Source organism: Leptopilina boulardi, unplaced genomic scaffold (genome assembly GCF_019393585.1).
Source record: "Leptopilina boulardi isolate dan_hultmark-lab unplaced genomic scaffold, ZJU_Lbou_2.1 LbouV2_325, whole genome shotgun sequence".
Taxonomy (NCBI): Eukaryota; Metazoa; Arthropoda; class Insecta; order Hymenoptera; family Figitidae; genus Leptopilina; species Leptopilina boulardi.
The window spans coordinates 4,627,865-4,649,872 of record NW_026137891.1 but is presented as its reverse complement, the minus strand read 5'-3'; the positions used below and the strand labels follow the sequence as shown (position 1 = coordinate 4,649,872).

At 22.9% G+C, this 22,008-nt stretch overlaps 1 protein-coding gene across 4 annotated transcripts; it reads right to left on the bottom strand.

Moving 5' to 3' along the window:
* Positions 1–1,764: 1,764 nt before the first annotated feature.
* Positions 1,765–20,869, bottom strand: LOC127284439 (putative uncharacterized protein DDB_G0287457). Of its 4 annotated transcripts, XM_051309862.1 has the most exons (5): positions 20,711–20,869; positions 19,686–19,736; positions 5,377–5,994; positions 2,480–2,740; positions 1,765–2,411 (listed from the first exon to the last, which is right to left on the bottom strand). In XM_051309862.1, the coding sequence occupies exons 3-5, from the start codon at positions 5,992–5,994 to the stop codon at positions 2,325–2,327; spliced, it is 966 nt and encodes a 321-aa protein (XP_051165819.1). In that variant the 5' UTR covers positions 19,686–19,736; positions 20,711–20,869; the 3' UTR covers positions 1,765–2,324. The 4 variants fall into 4 exon arrangements, with proteins under 4 accessions (XP_051165819.1, XP_051165820.1, XP_051165821.1 ...); XM_051309863.1 differs by lacking the exon at positions 19,686–19,736; XM_051309864.1 differs by lacking the exons at positions 19,686–19,736; positions 20,711–20,869 and adding an exon at positions 16,984–17,064.
* Between the last annotated feature and the right edge of the window lie 1,139 nt (positions 20,870–22,008).

Below are 22,008 nucleotides of genomic sequence, written 5' to 3'. Positions count from 1 at the left end.
GAGTAGAGTCGATGATGAAATTGAAAAATCATACACTGGCATTTAAAATATATATGAATCAAAAATTTTTTTCCCTCGCGAATTAATTAATATCCATAATAATTCTCTTTATTAATACTTGAATGATAATTAATAACGATGACTAATATATGAAGTGAAAAGCAATGAATTAGAAGAATAATAATTAATTAAAATATTTTATAATTTGAGGTCAAAGAAAGCAGCCACTGATTTTCCTTTCAATTTGAACAAAATCAATTGATATAATATAGACTAATTATAATTATATTAAATAATTATATTATTCACAATAAAATTATACAAATAATTATATTTGAAAGTTCAATATACTCGATTTTTTTTTCTATATAATATAATTCTCACACTATTCGTGATTCTTCGAAATATATATACATTTCATTTCCATATGAAGACAATAAACTAAATGGAAAGTGCAATATTTTAAAAGCAGAAAATTATTTTCATGCTTTACCTCTTTTCGAGTAAAACTTCAATATCTCAGAAACCTGCTTTATTAAAAACCTCTCCCAAGTAATAATTGTATATTGCAACATATTGTGACTAATTTATATAAAGTCTTATTTCATTAAATGAGATATATTTATTTATTTCAGTCAAGAGATGAAAAAGAAGAGGAAAAAAAAATGAAATAAATTTGAAATATATAGAGTTTTTAGTTCAATGAGATAATCTCTTTGATGTGTATTAAATGACGTGATTAATTTCACCTCAGGGTTAATTGAAGAAAAATCAATTATTGCAGATGTTTGCGAATCAGAGAATTGAAAATATATATATACCAGGATCATATTATACATAATGATGCAGCTGCATTTTCGTCCTTGACGAATCTTAGTCGAAATAAATCACACTATATAGTGATTTCTAGTCAGAAAATAAAATACTTTCACTATTGCTTGACCTTACGTATATATATACTAAATATATATACCCATCTTTTTTGACCAAATAGTGAAAGGAATACGAAATTTTCATTACAATTTTTGTTTTATCGATCACGTTCATTTTTTTTTAATTCGAAATCAAATTGGATCACTTTCCAAATTGCAAAAGTCGGTAATAATTGAAAAAACTCATCACGATCGAAAGAAAGTTTTGTTTGAAATGAAAAATTTCTTTTTTGAAATTATTTTATTTTTTTTTTTTGGGTAATTTTTCTTAAATTGTCATTTAGTGGTGGTTTTGTTTTTTGTTTATAAAATAAACTTAGAGAGAAATTCTTAATGAAGCAATCAGTAATTGACTTGGCCTTATTTTATTAGTATTAAAACTCCTTTACTAATTTGGAAGTAGAGAGTAAGCAGGCAAATGTTTCGCTTCTTTTAATGTGTGGAAAAACTACATTCTTTTTAAATTTCGCGATAAAGTAGCTCGAAAAGGAATTTCAATTTAATTGACAAAAAAATGTCACTCTTGTTTATAAATGTGATAATTTGACAAAAATTATGAAATAAATTTATTTCTTTCGAATTCAAAAAAAAAAAAAAATTTATTTCTATTTTAAAACTATTAAAAAGTAATTAAAATTATTAAAAACTATTAAAACCTATTAAGAAATATTAAAACCTATTAAAAATATTAAAATTTAAAAATTTATTACCCTTATTAACAGTTTTTATTAGTTTTAAAATAGAAATAATTTTTTTATTAACCATTTAATTTAAAAAATTTTTATTTGATTCAAAAGGATTTTTTCCATCTTTTACATAATCAAAGACAAAAAAAGAATCAAATGATTTATTCTTAAAAAAAAATTCTCTATAAAATCTGCGTATAAAACAATAAGCAATCTAGATTTCTAATATTTCTAGTCCATTATTTATATGTACATTATAAATACAGTAAAACGCATCGATCATTTTCTGCTATTTTGAGCACTAAGTAATTTGTTATAAGTTAAATTGCAATCTATTGTGTAATTACGGAAAAGAATAACTTAATAAATATACACATAATTTATAAATATCAAATTCTGTATACGTAAAGAAAAATTAGATTGAATTTTTTTTTTTCCAACAATAATTAATTCCAATTTTTTTTTTCTCATTAACATAAGGAAGTATATGTTCTATTTTTATTTCTAATAAAAAATATAATCAATCTAAATTTTCTTATTTAAAAAATAAACTTACACGTTCTTTGGCCATCTTCATAAAAAAAAAGAAATTTAATAAAAAAAAATCTACTGACTTGGCTGTTAATATGGCAACACACACTTTGATTTCTTTTTGCAGAGAAATATAAAAATTCCCCCATCTTTCTTTTTCGAAATTTTTTTTACTTTAAAAGGCATCGGGATTATCTTTAAGATTCATGCCAATTTGATTTCCAAGATCGTGTCGAAATTCATTTATTGTCACTTTTGATTGCTGAAAAAAAAATGAAAATATTTTAAGTATTTTTAAATTTAAAGAAATTTTTTTAAAATAATTCTTACATTTAATGCATCTTTCCATTCGATATTAAAAAGTCTAACAAGACCCTTAACATTTCGTCGAATAATTCCTTGTAATAATGATTGTGTTAGTACAAAAGGTGCTTCGGTAGTTGTAACATTTGTATCATTTGTCAAACTTTTTTCTGTTGTTGTTAAAACAATCATACCAGATCCTGGTCTCTTCGTTGTTGGATCTGGTTGAACGGCATTGCTGAGAATATCTGATATTTGACCAATAGCTGATCGAGTTTCATTGACAGACTAAAAGATTAATTTTTTTTTTTTTTTTTGAAATATACAATTGAAAGTTTGACATTGAAATTCTTTTTAATGGAGAAATAAAATTTTAATAATTAAAAAATTATGCTTCATTCGTAAATTAGAAATTATAATTGTTAAAAAAATATTGAGATCATGAAAAGTAACACATAAAACATAAAAACGTAAAGCATAAAACATGGAACATAAATCTTGGAACATAAATCTTGGAACATAAATCTTGGAACGTGGAAATTAAAGCATAGAACACAGAACATAAAGCAAAAAACATAGAACATAAAGCATAAAACATAGAACATAAAGCATAAAACATGAAACATAGAACCTGAAGCTCAGAACATGAAACATAGTACATAAAACATAGAACATAAAGCAAAAAAAATAACATAAAACATAGAACATGAAACATAAAACTTAAACCTTAGAACATAAAGCATAAAACATGAAACATAGTACATAAAACATAGAACATAAAGCATAGAACCTACAGCAAAAAACATAGAACATAAAGCATAGAATATGAAACATAAAACATAGAACCTAAACCTTAGAACATAAAGCATAAAACATGAAACAAAGAACCTAAATCTTAGAACCTAAAGCACAAAACATGAAACATAATATATAAAACATAGAACATAAAGCATAGAACCTACAGCAAAAACATAGAACGTAACTCTTAGAACATAAAATATATAACATAAAGCATAGAACCTACAGCAAAAAACATAGAACATAAAGCATAGAACTTAAAGCAAAAAAAGAACATAACACATAGAACATGAAACATAGAACTTAAACCTTAGAATATAAAGCATAAAACATGAAACATAGTACATAAAACATAGAACATAAAGCATAGAACCTACAATAAAAAAAATAGAACATAAAGCATAGAACATAAAGCATAGAACATAAAGCATAAAACATGAAACATAGTACATAAAACATAAAACATAAAGCATAGAACCTACAGCAAAAAACATACTAGATAAAGCATAGAACATAAAGCAAAAAAAAACATAAAACATAGAACATGAAACATAGAACCTAAACCTTAGAACATAAAGCATAAAACATGAAACAAAGAACCTAAATCTTAGAACCTAAAGCACAAAACATGAAACATAATACATAAAACATAGAACATAAAGCATAGAACCTACAGCAAAAACATAGAACATAACTCTTAGAACATAAAACATAGAACATAAAGCATAGAATATGAAACATAAAACATAGAACATAAAGCATAGAATATGAAACATAAAACATAGAACATAAGTCTTAGAACATAAAGCATAGAATATAGAGCATAAAACATGGAACATAAAACATTGAACATAAATCTTAGAATATAAGGTATAAACATAGAACATAAAGCATAGAATATAAAGCATAGAACTTAGAACATAAACCATATAACATAGTACATAAAAAAATAAAGAATAAAACATGAAGCATAGAACACAGAACATTAAGCAAACAACATAGAACATAAATCTTAGAATAAAAATCATAGAACATAAAACATAAAGTAATCGAACTTAGAGCATAAAGTACAGAACATAAAGCATAGAATATAAATCATGAAACATAGAACATAAAGCATAGAATATAAATCATGAAATATAAAACATAAAGCATAGAATGTAAAGCATAAAAAGTAGAACATTGAAAATAGAACATAGAAGCTAAAGCATAGAGCATAAAATTTAGATCATAAAACAAAAAATAAAAAGTAAAATAAATCGTGAAATTAAAAGTATCGAAAGGAAAATGAAAAATTTAAATAAAATAATAATTTTTTCGAAATAAATGACATAAAAATTAGAAGAATGATTAATTTTAAATGAAATGTTATTTTTAGAAATAACAATAATGTGTATATATATACAATCGCGGTTCAAATATCATTCAAGGTAGTAGCCTTCGAAAGAGGAGACAACCAGCATAGGGTTCGTTCCCCTACTTTGAATTATTTTCCAAGGTTAAGAGATTAAAATAAAAAGATCACGATTCGCGAGGTTATAGTATATAAAAGAAAGGGATTTTATCTGAATCGATCTCTTCCGGAAAATTTTTCTTCTCTCACTCCCTCTTTATAACTTTTGTAACAATTTTTCCAGACTACACGACCTTGATGTCATAAGTATAAAGCAAACATTCATTTATTTCAACTCCTGCACAGTATGCTACCAAATGAACAGCACTACACTCGTGAAAAAGTATTTACAGGCGTTATTTCATTAATAAAAATTAAATTAAAAAAAATTATATTGAAAAAAATAATACTAAAAATTATAAATTAATATTAAATTGTATTTAGAAATTTTTTTTAAACGATTTCCTTGCCGAGTTTTAAAAAGGAATTGATGCACTTAATGATGAGTTATGTGACGTTAATATTTTTAATGACAGTGAAATAATATGATATAAAAAAATAAGAGTATACCGGAAGTGTAAATTTTTTTTAAAGCTCAATCTAATGAACATCATAATTTCTAATTTATATTTGAAGCTATAATTATTAATCCATAAAAGTATATTTTCCGTGCGTAAAATATATATATATACATATATTATTATCATTTATTATTATTTTTTTTTAAACAAACCTCAAAGGCAACTCTAAACAAGGTCCATAAAATTCCAGGTCTTTGTTTTCGAGTTTGTCTAGCCACACGTCTAATTTCTTCCTGTGAATTATTTCCCGATGAAATTTTGTCCACGTTCAATGAACCATACTCGGAAGAACTATTTCGATTCATAGACAAAGAATTGTTTACTGTTTTTCTTGATTTTACTTTCAAGTCGTCAAGTTCACGGAAATCATGTAATTGAGGCGCATGCTTTTCTTTATTCCTCCAATCTTTATGTGTTTTGTAACTTTTATCGTTCACGTAATAATTATAATATAAAGTCGATATCGCTTCACTTGGTGAACGATAATCATTATAATTATTATTACGTGCCTTCTTGTTCAATAAGTGCTCAGAATTCGGAGTAATCTTATATCTATAATTATTTCGATAATTCCCCGAGGCTATTGTGGGATTTTTTAGAATTTTTCCATTATTATTATTATTATTATTATTATTTTCATTTGCAATCATATATCCGGGTGATTTTGATTTATTGGTGATTGATAAAAATTCATTTGCTTCATTTTGTTGAATTCCAAAAATAATTAATATTAGCCAAATTATGCCAATTTTATTTATCAACAGGTTCATCTAGAAATTGAAATATTTTAATGTAAATAGTAGAAATAGAAATAGAAAATTTTCAAAATAATATGAAATGATAATAGGAATAGAAATAATAGAAAAAGAAAGAAGAAATTAAAAGTGGTAAGAAAAGAAAATCTTATTTTAAGATATGAATGGGCTAGCAAAAAAATTAAGACACGTCTTATTTCAAAACTCTAATTTTCTTGAAAGTAAGATGTTAGTAGATCTTAAATTTTTTTCAGTCTTAAAATAAGAGTAATTTCTTCTCTTAAAGACTTCTCATGATTTTCTTTATTAGAGTGTACTGAATTTCAACATTTTTCTTAATTTAAGAATTTCTTTCTTAATTTAAGATACTGGTGCTTAAATTAAGTAACACTTGTATTAAAATTCAGAAAATATTTCCTGAATTTCAGTGAACTGAACAGGTAAAAAATAATATTATTACTTTTTCATAAAATAGATTTGAATTATTAATTAATCTAATTGAGCACTAAATATTCTGAATTTAAGACTCAGCAATTTCTAAATTTAAGATGCTTCTACTTAATTTAATTAAAATTTTTTTATTATTTTCAGAATTTCAATACGTAATACAATAGAGGAATACTTAAATATGTATTGACTGAATTTCAGCGTAAAATTGTTTTAATTTAATAATTTCTTTCTGAATTTAAGATACTGATACTTAAATTAAAAATAAAACTTCAGCTGAAATTTAGAAAATATTTCCTGCATTTTAGTGAAAATAGTAAAGAATAATATTATTGAAATTGTTTTATGAAATAGATTTAAATTAATAATTTATCCAAATGAAGCACTAAATATTCTTAATTTAAGACTCACCAGTTTCTAAATTTAAGATGTTGTTAATTAATTATTTAATTTAAATTAAAAATGTATAAATTTTAGAATTTCGTAACAGAAGACAATAGAGAAATAGTTAAACTTGTATTAACTAAATTTCAGCGTAAAATTTTCTTAATTTAACAATTTATTTCTGAATATAAGATATAGATGCTTAAATGAAGTAAAACTTGTGCTAAAATTCAGAAAAAATTTTCTTAATTTTACTGAACTGTAAAATAAAAAATAATATTAATATTGTTTTATAAAAAATATTTAAATTAATAATTAGCTGCAATGAAGCACTAAATATTCTTAATTTAAGATTAATCAGTTTCTAAATTCAAGATGCATCTAATTAATTTAAATTAAAATTTATAAATTTTAGAATTTCACTTCATAACACAGTAAACACATATTTAAACTTGTATTTACTGAATTTCAGTAAACAAAATTTTCTTAATTTAAGACTATTTTAGTACTGAATTTCAGCAAAAAAATTATTTTAATTTAAGACTCTTTTACTACTGAATTTCAGCACTTTTCTTAATTTAAGAATTTATTTCTAAATTTAAAATACTAGTGCTTAAATTAAGTTAAACTTATGCTGAAATTCAGAAAATATTTTCTAAATTTTAATTAACTGACACAGTAAAGAATAACATTAGGATTATATTCACTGAATTTAAGCGTAAATTTTTCTTAATTTAAGACTGAGTTTCAAAGGCTGTAACTAAATTTCAGAAAAACTGTTTAGATTGAATTTTTCTTCTTAATAAATTAGGATTAATTAATTTATTTAAATCAAATAAGACTTTATTTGACAAATAAAATTTTTATTTACAACAAATAAAAGTGATTTACGACAAATAAATTGACTGAGACAAAAATATACGTTTATTTAACTCAAATATATTATATTTAATTCAAATAAATCATTTCTGTAAGATTCACTTTAAAATCTAATTCGGCATTTAATGACTCAGAAAAAATTTTTTAAAATTATTTATCTCTGATTTTAAGCTATACTGGTACTTAGATTATAAGAAAAAATTCTCCTCTCTAAAAATCATTTCACATGATTTTCACATGGATAATAAATTTAATAATTGCTTCATCATAAAATTTCAAACAAATTTTGTTGATTATTATTTATTGAACATTATCAACAGTAATTAAAATAATATGTTTCGATTAATTTTCCTAAAGCTAGAAAATAACAGAATACTTCTTCTAGGATCAAAACAAGAAATCCTGCGCGCGCGGACATTATGTCAGTATATATGCATAACTAATAATCAATTTTTTTTTTTTTTGGTATTTTTAAAAACAGATTAGCGAAAGTCTATAAGTTTATTAAAAAAGGTCATTTGTTATGTAAGATATCCTAATTGGGTTTAAAATGAAAGTTTATCCTCGGGTGAAGGATCTTCGAATGTAAAATGCCTTTAAAATATCAAGATAACAATTACCTGTGATTTAAAGCATCTTTTATTATTATTCTCTCTCTCTCTCTCTCTTTTTCTCTTATGCTTTTTAGGACCTTTAGGCTAACTATTAATTCAACTCACGTATAAATCTACTTACTCTTAGTCTCACTATTGGCAAATAAGTACCAGTTAAAGATGTCAGTACAAGAAATATTTCCCCCCCATTTAGATTAGCTAATCTTTAATCGTAATAAATAAATAAAAAAAATTGAGATTTTTCCAGCTAACATTCAATTCACGTTCAATTCCTTGACCAATATTTTTTAAAACCAGTTTTGCGTTTTTCCTTAATTTTTTTCTTCTTTAATTCTGTATTTTTATTTAATTTTTCTATTATTTTATTATTTTCTTATTTCATTATTTCATTATTTTATTATTTTATTATTTTATTATTGTGTATATATGTTTTTTTTCACAATTGGGTCAATATACTCTTTTGCTATTTATAATCTTTCGTTACATAAGAATTGCAGAATAATCTTAAGTAGTTTATAGAATTGATTTCTTCCTCTTATTTTGACAAAACTATTACGTTTGTCAATTGTCTTTATTCTTAAGTGGATTGTTTATCGCGTGATGGTGTTGAAGTGGCAATTTCATTAGGAATTTTTCTCTTTTAGATAATTTGAAAATTTATATTGAGGAGAGAAAGTCCCTTATATTCGGAATTTGCATACGGAAAAGAAGATTTGTTTGAAATAGCTTGGGAAATTTATATATTGACAGAAGTGACATAGAATTTTTTTTTCTATTATTTAATAATAATAATAATTTAATAATTTTTACATAATAATTCAATATTTTAATAATAATTTAATATTTTCATAACAATTTAATATTTTAAAAAAAGTTTAATATTTAAATAGTAATTTAAATATTTAAATAAAAAAATTTAATAATTTTTTTTTAAAAATATATCAAATTAATTTCAAGCCGTGAGCATTAAAAAAAAATTACAATAATTAAAAAACAAACTAATGGATTTAATTTCCATTTTCATTAGAATATTATGAAACTGAAACTTTTAGAAAAGTTTTAGAGATTTTTTTTTCTTTTAAATTTTATACAAAGTAATATGTATATAAAGAATGTTATTTCTTGCGATAATATCTTCATTAGAAAGATTTTAGAGAGAAAAAAAAATTATATATTCGTATAATTTATAATAATATTTATAATTTATTACAACCATATAGTTATTAAAATGTATATATAATTTAAATTTCTAATTGCCACCGAATTTAATAAATGACTTTCGAAAGTGATTTTAATTTTCTTCGAAATGCGATCACTTCGGCGAGAATTATTTTTTTTTTGTCCATCTGATGATTGAACACCCAAAAGTATTTTGGTGACCAATTTTTCATGCATATACTTTTGTGACGTCATTTGAAAAACATGACCTGAATTTAAAACGCGGAGATATTTTTACGCAACGCATAAGGTAAATCTTTTAACGGTAGGAGGAAAAAAAATTTTTTTAATTAACAATGAAAAACAAAAAAAAAAAATAAAAAAAATATAAATAAAATAAAAAATAAGAAAATAAATAAATAAAAAATTGAAATGACAGTAAATTGAGAAAATTTTAATGAATAGTCATATAGATAGAAAAGGATGTGAGATTTTTTTCTTTCAGTACATAATAATGCCTCTTCTATCGCGGTAATATAATTAATATAATTCTTATTTTTCATGTAGAGTGCGGAATTAAAGAAAACGGTATTTTTTTCCCCCCGGTGATATGTAATTGTAAAATAGAAATTTATACCAACAAATAGAGATTGGAAAATAAAATGTCAATTTTTGCCTTTCTCGTAAATATAATATAAATGATTTGAAATGATTTTGTTAACGATTTACTTTTTCCAATGTTATGTGCCGCGAATTGACCATTTCCCACTCATAATATCCCCTTGAGACTTTCTACGCAACTTCCGCGAGACATTTCAACAAAGATTTCTATTGATTACGAAAATGTAGCATTCCACCAAACTCCAAAAATTATTAAAACTATTTTTTCTATATTTAGAGACAAAAAAAAAAAAATTCTACCTTATAAATATTACAAAAAAAAAAAATATGAATATAAACTCGATCTTCTTCATTAGAAATTATTTTCGTTGTAGGAAAATAAAATCAGTATCATAAAAGAATAAATTAAAAAAATAAAATAAAACGAAAAAGTATAAAAAATATAAAAAAAAAATTTTTAAATAAAGAAACTTATAATTAAAAATTAATTAAAATATATTATAATAATATTGTATTGGTATTATTTAAACTTTAGGATCCAGTAACATAATTAATACGTAATTAATAATAAAATAATAAAAAAAAAAAATGAAATCGAATAGTAAACAAATAAAAATTCAAACGAAAAATGATAAATAAAACAATAAATAAAATCGAAGTAAATGAAACAAAATTAAATAAGGTAAGAAAAAATAAGTTTAAATTAGATAATATAATAAATAAAATTAATTATTTTTATAAATTTATTTAATAATAAATAAATAAATAGAAATAAATAAAATAAATTTAAGATATAAATACAAAAAATAAATATAAATAAAATTATAAAAATATAATAATAAAAATTTATAAATATAAATTTATTTATAAATATAATTTTTGCACAAATTTAAAAGAAAAAAAAAGACAAGTTTTCTCAAGATTATTTTGCATTAGAATAAAAAAAAACAGTACATACCATACGATAAATAGAAAGACATATATATATAGGTCCCGTAAATCACATTGGACACTTGGAGTCTATTTGATAGTTAAATGGATTATATTCACTAAAGATTGTTAAACGATAGTGATTTTTTCGCGATTCTTGACCGAACGATTTCATGATAGTGATTGATAGCTAGTGCCTTTGCCACCGACCAAACGACACTTAACCGTCCTTGCTTGGGCGAGTCTGGTGGAACCATTGGGACCACGTGGACCGCTTCAAGCGCATACAGCAATCGTTCACTTTCACTCTTTATTTCCCTCTGATAGTCCAACGACCACGTGTTTAAGTTACCGCACACGTATAATAATAATAATAATAATTCAATAGCAAGCACGCGTTTCGATTGAATTATTGCCTACTTATTTCTATTATTATTATAAATATCAATTATTTTCATTTTAAGTGTGCAAAAAAAAAATTGAGGACAAATTAAAAAAAATTTTATTTAAACAAATTTTTAAATGTAAATCTTTTTTTTATATTTGTGTACTTTTTGCCCGAGTGATAAATTTATCAATAAGTGAATAATAAATAAATAATAAATAAATAATAAATAAATAAAAATCCATAGCAACCGGTACCATAGTAACTTGTACCATAATAAATAAATGGTACTAAAGCAACTGGTTCCAAAGTAACTGGTATCAAAATAACTGGTATCAAAGTAACTGGTATCAAAGTAACTGGTACCAAAGGTACCGTAGGAACTAAATGGTACCAAAGTAAGTGGTACCAACATAACTAGTACTGAAGTTACTGGTACCATAGTAACTGGTACCGTAGGAACTAAATGGTACCAAAGTAAGTGGTACCAACATAACTAGTACTAAAGTTACTAGTACCATAGTAAGTAGTATAATAAGAACTAAATGGTACACTGGTAACTGGTACCAAAGTAACTAATAACAAAGTAACTGGTACCAAAGATACTAGTACCACAGTAACTGGTACCAAAGTAACTGGTACCAAAGTAACTAGTACGAAAATTACTGATACCATAGTAAGTAGTATAATAAGAACTAAGTGGTACACTGGTAACTGGTACCAAAGTAACTGGTACCAAAGTAACTGGTACCAAAGTAACTGGTACCAAAGTAACTGGTACCAAAGTAACTGGTACCAAAGTAACTGGTATCAAAGTAAGTGGTATCAAAGGTACAATAGGAACTAAATGGTACTAAAGTAAGAGGTACCAACATAGTTAGTACTGAAGTTACTGGTACCATAGTAACTGGTACCAAAGTAACTGGTATCAAAGTAAGTGGTATCAAAGGTACAATAGGAACTAAATGGTACTAAAGTAAGAGGTACCAACATAGCTAGTACTGAAGTTACTGGTACCATAGTAACTGGTACCAAAGTAACTGGTATCAAAGTAAGTGGTATCAAAGGTACAATAGGAACTAAATGGTACTAAAGTAAGTGGTACCAACATAACTGGTACTAAAGTTACTAGTACCAAAGTAACTAGTACCAAAGTAACTGGTACCAAAGTAACTGGTACCAAAGTTACTAGTACCAAAGTAACTGGTACCAAAGTAACTGGTACCAAAGTAACTAGTACTAAAATTACTGATACCACAGTAAGTTGTATAATAAGAACTAAATGGTACACTGGTAACTGGTACCAATGTAACTGGTACCAAAGTAACTGGTACCAAAGTAACTGGTACCAAAGTAACTGGTACCAAAGTAACTGGTACCAAAGTAACTGGTACCAAAGTAACTGGTACCAAAGTAACTGGTACCAAAGTAACTGGTACCAAAGTAACTGGTACCAAAGTAACTAGTACTAAAATTACTGATACCACAGTAAGTAGTATAATAAGAACTAAATGGTACACTGGTAACTGGTACCAATGTAACTGGTACCAAAGTAACTGGTACCAAAGTAACTGGTACCATAGTAACTGGTACCAAAGTAACTGGTATCAAAGTAAGTGGTATCAAAGGTACAATATGAACTAAATGGTACTAAAGTAAGTGGTACCAACATAACTAGTACTAAAGTTACTAGTACCATATTAAGTAGTATAATAAGAACTAAATGGTACACTGGTAACTGGTACCAAAGTAACTAATAACAAAGTAACTGGTACCAAAGATACTAGTACCACAGTAACTGGTACCAAAGTAACTGGTACCAAAGTAACTAGTACGAAAATTACTGATACCATAGTAAGTAGTATAATAAGAACTAAATGGTACACTGGTAACTGGTACCAAAGTAACTGGTACCAAAGTAACTGGTACCAAAGTAACTGGTATCAAAGTAAGTGGTATCAAAGGTACAATAGGAACTAAATGGTACTAAAGTAAGAGGTACCAACATAGCTAGTACTGAAGTTACTGGTACCATAGTAACTGGTACCGTAGGAACTAAATGGTACCAAAGTAAGTGGTACCAACATAACTAGTACTGAAGTTACTGGTACCATAGTAACTGGTACCGTAGGAACTAAATGGTACCGTGGTAACTGGTACTAAAGTTACTAGTATCAAAATTACTAGTACCAAAGTAACGGGTACCAAAGTAACTAGTACCAAAGTAACTGGTACTAAAATAACTGGTACCATAGTAACCGGTACCATAGTAACTAAATGGTTATAAAGTAACTGGTACCAAAGTAACTGGTACCAAAGTAACAGGTATCAATGTAACTGTTACCAAAGTTACTAGTACCAAAGTAACTAGTACCAAAGTAACTGGTATCAAATTAAGTGGTATTACAGTAACTGTTATCAAAGTTACTGTTTTCAAAGTAACGGGTACCAAAGTAACTGGTACCATAGTAACTAAATGGTAACATAGTAACCTGTACCATAGTAAGCATATATTTACAAATAAATCATTTTTTGATATAAAAAAAATAACGATTGCAGCGTGCAATAAAAAGTATGATAAAGTGACAAATAATGTTTTTCTATGTGTCCCCGTACACGTTAAAATAACAATAATTATTTTAATTATCATTACGTGCAAGAAGAATTTCTAGCCTTATTTCTTGGAAGATAATGATATTATATATTAAAGTCTGTCGAAATGGATTGAGAGGTGAAAAATTCGACAAAAAACAAAACCAACTGTAATTCAGCCCTAAAAAAAAGTGCATATGAATGCAAAAGCTAATCACTACCATAAACTTGTCTTACGTGATAAGTTGTCAGAAGTTCCCGCTCTCAAAGAGGAAAGTTCATTCTCGCTGCCATTATATATTTTCTTTTTGATCTTGTGCAATTCTCTTTTTTTTGGATTTACTGACAATTATCAATTATATATACTGTATATGGTCTTACATAAACAATAAGAAATTCGAATAATAATATTCTCATCATAATTTTTTCATTAACAAATTTTTAATTAATTTTTTTGTGGGCCTTTTTTTATTTCTTTTTTTTAACAAATTTATTGTATTATGTATTACATTGTAATTAAAAAAATAAATTAAAAATTTTTTGAACAATTTGCTTTATTTTTAGAAAAATTTCGTTTTTTCAAAAGTGAATAAAAATATTAGTGAAGCCTCAAAAAGTCTCATCACCTGTTTTTTTTAACTTGTGAAGCAACAGTAAAGTGGAATTTTCATAAAACCATGAAATTGTCATTCCATCAAAGAAATCTCATAGTAATTAAAAAAAAAAAAAAATTATACGAGACGAGAGAATATTTAAATTTTTATAACAGAAATAAATATCTAATAACAATCATAAGAGTAAAAGTAAAGTTTTCGAAATAGACATCTATATTGTCTAACAATTTTACAATTCAAAAGAAACATGGTATGAATGTGACTATATATATAAGCGAGGTAAAGAACAATATTCTACTTTATAAAGAGTTGCAAAATATCTTCTAATCTGACAGCAACAGGTTAACTTTCGAATAAAACCTTTTTCTCGTTCTTTATAAAGAACATTGAATTTAATTGAGAATTCATAAAAAATTTTCTATATAGAAAATGATCTTCGACCCTCTCTTCTTATTTCTCACATTTGTTACTCAAAAAAAAAGAATATTCCATATCCTATGCAAAAAAAAAAATATTTTAGACTCACATTTGACCTAAATCCTTGTAACCAATCCATTTTGATTTTGAGTCCAACTTTCCACGAATAATCGTAAAATAACAACAAAATTTTGAAATAATTAGATAAATTTTGAAAGTTTTGAAAAATATTTAGAAAATATTTCCACTTTTCCATTAATTATGCCTTTCTTGTTTCTCTTTTTTTCTAACAATTAATTTTTGAATTTTTTTATTTTTTAAAAATTAAAAATTAAAACTAAAAAATAAGGTAACATTATTTAAGTATGCAGTAAACTAATTAAAAATTAATTTTCTTAACTCTTGAATTTTTTAATTTTTATTTTTTAAAAATTGAAAATAAATCGCTGACTAAAAGAAAAGGGTATAACAATAATTAAATATGCTTATTAAACTAATTAAAAAATAAATAAAAACTAAATAGAAATTTTTTATTATTCCTCAATTAAATGCATTGTAAAAAAAATTTTAATTTTCAAATCAATTCTTTCTTTTGGCAATAACGATTAAAAATATTACAATAGATTCTTATATTTCGTGTAATCATTGTAACACAAACTTTTTAAATAATTATTATTATTACACACTTTTTAAGTAATAATTAGAATACTTTCTTTTCAGAGATAATTATTATAATAGTCATTTTTTCCATAATTATTATAATATACACTTTTTGAGTAATTATTAAAAATACTCGCACTTTTTAAAGAAAATTTTATAACACTTTTTTTTTTTTAAAAAAGTTATTATTACAAATTCCACTCGTTTTAAAATAATTACAATAATTATAATTATTAATCACAGTATTTAGATGAATCTTTCAAAAAACTGTGTTCAAAATGAACAAAATGAATATTTCATCAAAACTTGATAAATCCATTTTTATGAATTTTTTTTGCAAACAAATTTTTATTAAATTCAATGAGATAAAAAACTTAAAAATAAAATTTTAAAAATGGATTTATCATATTGAAAAAAAATTTAATTTATATAATTGATTACTCGACTATTATCAAATAAATATTTCGTTAAACCAAATAATTTTTCTTTCAGTCAACTAAATTTTATTTGTTTCAAACAAAGAAATTATTTGTTCAAATAGTATTTATTTAATTTAACAAAAATATGAATTTAATAATTAAATTTTTTTAAATTAAAAATTATTTGATTTAAATAAAAATTATTTAGTTCAAGTAAATATTTATTTGATAACAAACTAACCGATTATTTGAATGAAATTGTTTTTTCAGTGCAGATTTAAAAAAAATTGCTTCTCAAATTAATTAAATTGAAAAATTTCTAATATAATCCTTTTCATCAAGGAAAGAGAATGATTTTTGTTTTCCTATATAAACTCGCGGCGTTTGAAATTCTAAATCATTAGAAATTATATCATCCTCTTTAATCCAATTTCACTTTTTAGCAAATTATGTAATTTAACAAGATCGTCCGCTACCTTAGAAGCGAATGGTCAGACATATTATACAATCTTCTGGTCCTGTGGGGGTCTTTACAGAAGTTGAATAATCTTTTATTAGCATCAAACTAAAAACCCGATATAGTCAATTAGTGCCATAAAATGTTTATATACAGAATACAAATTTTACAAATAATACGTTTTATATGCACTTTGCATAGAAAAATAATGTTCTTAGTTCAAATAAAATAAAATATATATTTTTCATCGTACACTTTTGTAGAATTTAATTACAACTCTGTTAAAACAAATTGTATAATCGATCGTTACGACATTTATATATACAATTATTTTCTTGAGATAAAAAAAAAAAAAAAATTTTTTTCCCCTTTTGTTAAAATAAATTTTCAAACTATTTTTAATTAAGAAGAGAAGAAAATAAGTCACCTTTTTTTTCTTTGAAAAAAAAAATGGAAAAATTAAACTTTTCACTTGATCAGAAACACGTCAACTCGATTTGTAAACTGAACACTAAGATTTTCTTCTCTAACGATTAAAGTAATGGAGGATGTTGAAAAACCATAAAATACATGTCACTTATCATGCAATGGATGACCACGTGCTCGATATATGAAGGGAAATACCGGTTTTATGCAAAATCGACGGCAACACTCTCAATATATAATTAAATGGTTGAATGACTTCGAATACATTCTCTCAATTAAAAAAAGAAAAAAAAAGAAGAGGACCTTAATTTTATAATTTTTTTTTTAACGTGAATGCTAAAATTATTTATTAATTATCAATTTGTAATTATTTATATCATTTGATTCTAAAATTATAATAAATATTAATTATTCAATTAAAAATGAATGAATGGTTATTCATTCTTTAGATATTTATAATTAATTAATTAATTAATTATTTGCCAATTACATGAAATTTAATTAACTATTTAATAATTATTATTTATTAATTAATTATTTATCAGTAATTTATATAAATTATTTCAAAAAATTATAACAAAAAAAAATATTCAATTATAAGTAATATAAAAATCAATTATAATCAAATAATTATAAGTAATTTAATAATTATTAATCTTTTTTGTATTTGTAATTAATTATTTAAATTATTTATCAATTACTAAAATTCAATTAACTATTTATTAATATTTCTTTTTCTAATTATTTATATCAATAGTTTAAAAAAATTATAACAATTATAAATTATTTACTAAACAAATAATTTAAGAGTTATTAATTTTTTAAACATTTATAATTAATTAAATAATTAAATTATATATCAATTGATTGAAATTTTATTAACTATTTATTAATTATTTATTTGTAATTATTAATATGAATGGTTTGTAAAATTATATATAACAATTATAAATTATTCAACTATAATTAATTGAAAAAATCAATGATAAATAATTGAAATAATTATTAATTCTTTAGATATTTGTAATTAGATAATTAATTAATCAATAATATATTTATCAATTTGTTTAAAAATTAAACGAAATATTTAATTATTTATTAGTAATTATTTATATCAATTGTTTCAAAAAATTTATAACAAATATATTTAGTTATAAATAATTGAAAAATCAATAATAAATAATTGAATAATTATGAATTTTTTGTGTATTTGTAATTAATTACTTAAATTATTTATCAATCGCAAAAATTTAATTAACAATTTATTAATTATTGTTTCGTCATTATTTATATCAATTATTTATAACAAGTTACAATATATTATTATATTAATTATTATAATTATAACAGTTATAAATTGTTTAATTGTAAATAAATAAAAAATAAATTTTAAATTAATTCTTTAGATATTTATAATCAATTAATTTAATTGTTTGTCAATTGATTGAAATTGAATGAACTATTTATTAATTTATCTATTTGTAGTTAATTATCAGTATGAATTGTGTTTGTAAAATTATAACAATTATAAATTATTTAACTATAAATAATTGAAAAAATCAAAGATAAATTACTATGAATAGTTATTAATTCTTTAAATATTTGTTATTTAAAAATTACTTTGACAAAAATATTTGATAAATATAATTAATGGAAATTCAATTAACTAATTATTAATAATCTAATATAATAAATTAATTACCTATATTTTAGTAATAAAAAAAATTGTTTCTTATATATAAAAATATTAAAAATAATGTTAATAATAATAAAAATAATTGTTATAATAAAAAATGACTATTATAATAAAAAAATAATTTTTGGAATTTTTTTTTAAAGGAGCATATTATAACCATACAGCATCTGTAAAGTTCGCGAGACCTCTGCGGGTTTCTTTTATGTAATACTTCTTACGAGTTCGTATACCTTGTTATGAAACTGACAACATATAACACGACTATAAGAAGTTTGTGTGTTGGTGCTAATGAACTACGTTTACCTTGGTTGTTGGTTCCTTCTTCTTTTTTTTTCTTTTTTTTCTTTTTTATTATTATATATATAAATTTAAACTCGCCGCGATTTTTATATCAATTTTATCAAATCGTCTTATCTATTCTCAAAATAGAAATTCGCAATTTACTATGCAATTTGGCATAATTTAATGCATCGAATTACGAAAAAATTCGTTTGTTTCTCATTTTGCGAAATATTTTGTTTCATAATATTAGATGCACTCATTTAATCAGTTCATTATCTATCTTACTGGAGCACATTGAAAAATTAACATAATTAACAATTTATTTATCACTTTAATTACCCTATTATTCGTTTTTAAGATCGTCAGATTATTTCGTTCGATTAATTTAAAAATATATTTTATGTGAATATATTTAAATAAATAAAATAAATAGAATAACATTTAAATAAATATAAATAAATAAAATAATAATTAAATAAATATAAATGAAATATTTTATTATTTATTTTTAATAATACTCATATTTTATACTTGTCCTCTTTCAAAGAAAATAAAAAAAAATTGTTATTATATATTTTATAATTATCGATAAAATATTGCGGATCAATTACTCGTAATTTGCAGTTTTACAAATTGAATCGATTTGCGCGTAGGAAAAATTTTTCTGATATTAATAAAAGAAATATTGTGCCGTATTACAAAAAAAGGGTGGAGTCCTAGTTTACCTTGATTTTTTTTTTTGCAGATGACTCCAAAGCTCGTTGTTTGCTTCTCTTCTGAAATGAGATCAATTAGTGGCATTATTTTTGCTCTTCACATAAGAGAGGCCTCTTTCAATGCAATAGCGAAAGTAGAACTATATATATGAGTTCAAATAGAAAAAGAAGAAAAAAAAAAGTTTTATAAAACTCAATGACTTGCATTTATTTTTATTTCAATTATTATTATATACGCGAGTGCATTAAATGTTGAAATATATGTGTGAAAATATAATATGACGAAACAAAAAAATAAGAGAGAAAGAGAGAAAAATTCATTTAAAAAAAAAAAAATATTCATCAATTTTTTTTATAGTTTTGTAAATTTGTCGTTTCACTTATTTAAATAAATATCTCGTTATAATAGGCATACTAATCTTATATTTGAACAAATATGTTTGTAAAACTGATTTCTCAATGAAAATACCAATTAGTGAAAATATTTTTTTAATTTTTTTAGAAAATTTTTGTTTATTTATATTTTTAAAAAATTTTCAATAATAAAGAAAAATTATTATTATTATTTAATACTAATAAATAAATAAATAATTAGTAAATAATTAATAAATAAAAAAAATAGAACAAATAATAAATTATTAATAAATAATATAATAATAATATTGTATTATTTATTTAACACCTTATTATTTATTTCAGTATTTATTTATTATTAATATTATTAATATTATTAAACATATTATTTATTATAAAAAAATTTAATTCAATATACATTTGATAATAACAATAAATAATAAATATCAAACAAAAACAATCAACAAACTATTTGTTGCTTAATGAATAAAAAAAAATAGTTTTTAATTTTAATAAATTGTTGATAATAATGTGAAAAGAAAAAAAAGTTATTTTCTACTTTTATTGAAAAATTGATTAGTAAAAAATATATTGTAATTTTAATTAATTTAATTTACTAAAATTAAATTAAATTAAATTTTTGCCATAGAATAAATTAAACAAAAAATCACTTCACGCACTTATTTTCTGATTTTTCGATTACGGCAACTTAATTTTTTTTTTTTTTTTTTTTTTTTTTTTGAAAATATTTTTGATTGGATTTTCTGCTTGGCCAAAAATTATTATTTAAATCGAATCACCGAATCGTGCGACAGGTGAGAGTGAGAAATGCATCTTGGTGGGCAGTAAACTCGGGACTAACAAGATGAGTATAATTCGTATCTTACAAACTCTCGAAACCGTCCCCAAGGTCATCCACATTTTACTAAAATGTCTTCATCCATTGAAAAAAGATTATATCAGTTTTAAAAGTATTGGAAAAAAAGTAAAAGGATTTTTTTTTCACCAATTTCTCTGAATCATCAAAAATTGTGAAATGAAAGAAAAAACAAAAAAAAAAAAAAAATTTCTGGAATTTCCATCATGCATAAGGGACATTTGAAAATTTAAACATTTGAAAATTATATTCAAAAACAAAAAAATTTCCATTTGGAAATATATTCTGTATTTTGATATTATAAACACAATTTTTTTGTTTTTTTGAAACAATTAAAAATTTGGGATTAAAAATTTCGATGGAAAATTTAATTAATTAAATTAATTTAATTTATTATTAATTTAATAAATAATTAATTAATTTAATTTATTTAATAATTTATTTATTAATTTATTTAATTTTATTATTTATTTAATTAATTTAATTTAATTTCGATGGAAATTTTTGATTTTGATTTTTTGTTTCTTATAGAAATATTTGGGGTGGAAAACTAATTATATAATAATACTCTATGGAGGTGGAATATAAAATAAATATTATAATATTGTCATGGAAATAAATGGGAATTTATAAATTACGTTTTATATTAAAATATAATGATATATAATTATATTAATTATTAATAACTAATTAATTATAATAATAAGCATATAAATAAGGTAATAAAATAAAACAAAAAAATATGCAATTAAGTTATTCAAAAAGCAAAATGATCGCCGACAGGTGGTAATTTCTGTATCAAGATCACTTTATAAATCTGACTTGAAAGGAGGTTCATTTTCATATCTCCAGATGGTACCACTGATACTCACAATAAGCCAACTTTCTTTTTTTTCAAATAATACTTTACGATATTGTAAACATTTACAGAATCCACAAAAATATAATTATTCTATTTTTTATTATTTTCTTTTATTATAATTCGATTTCTATTTTTATTCCTTTATTTCTATTCAATTTTATAATCATTCGAATGCCAAGAAATTTAAATTATTTTAAATTTTACATCTAACAAAATTTTCCACCCAAATAAATGTTTTA

Coding starts and splice junctions, on each gene's coding strand:
- LOC127284439 (XM_051309861.1), bottom strand. Junction 2,741..5,376: donor TGTTTAGAGTTGCCTTTGAG/GTTTGTTTAAAA, acceptor TTAATCTTTTAG/TCTGTCAATGAAACTCGATC. Junction 2,412..2,479: donor AATGGAAAGATGCATTAAAT/GTAAGAATTATT, acceptor TTTTTTTTTCAG/CAATCAAAAGTGACAATAAA.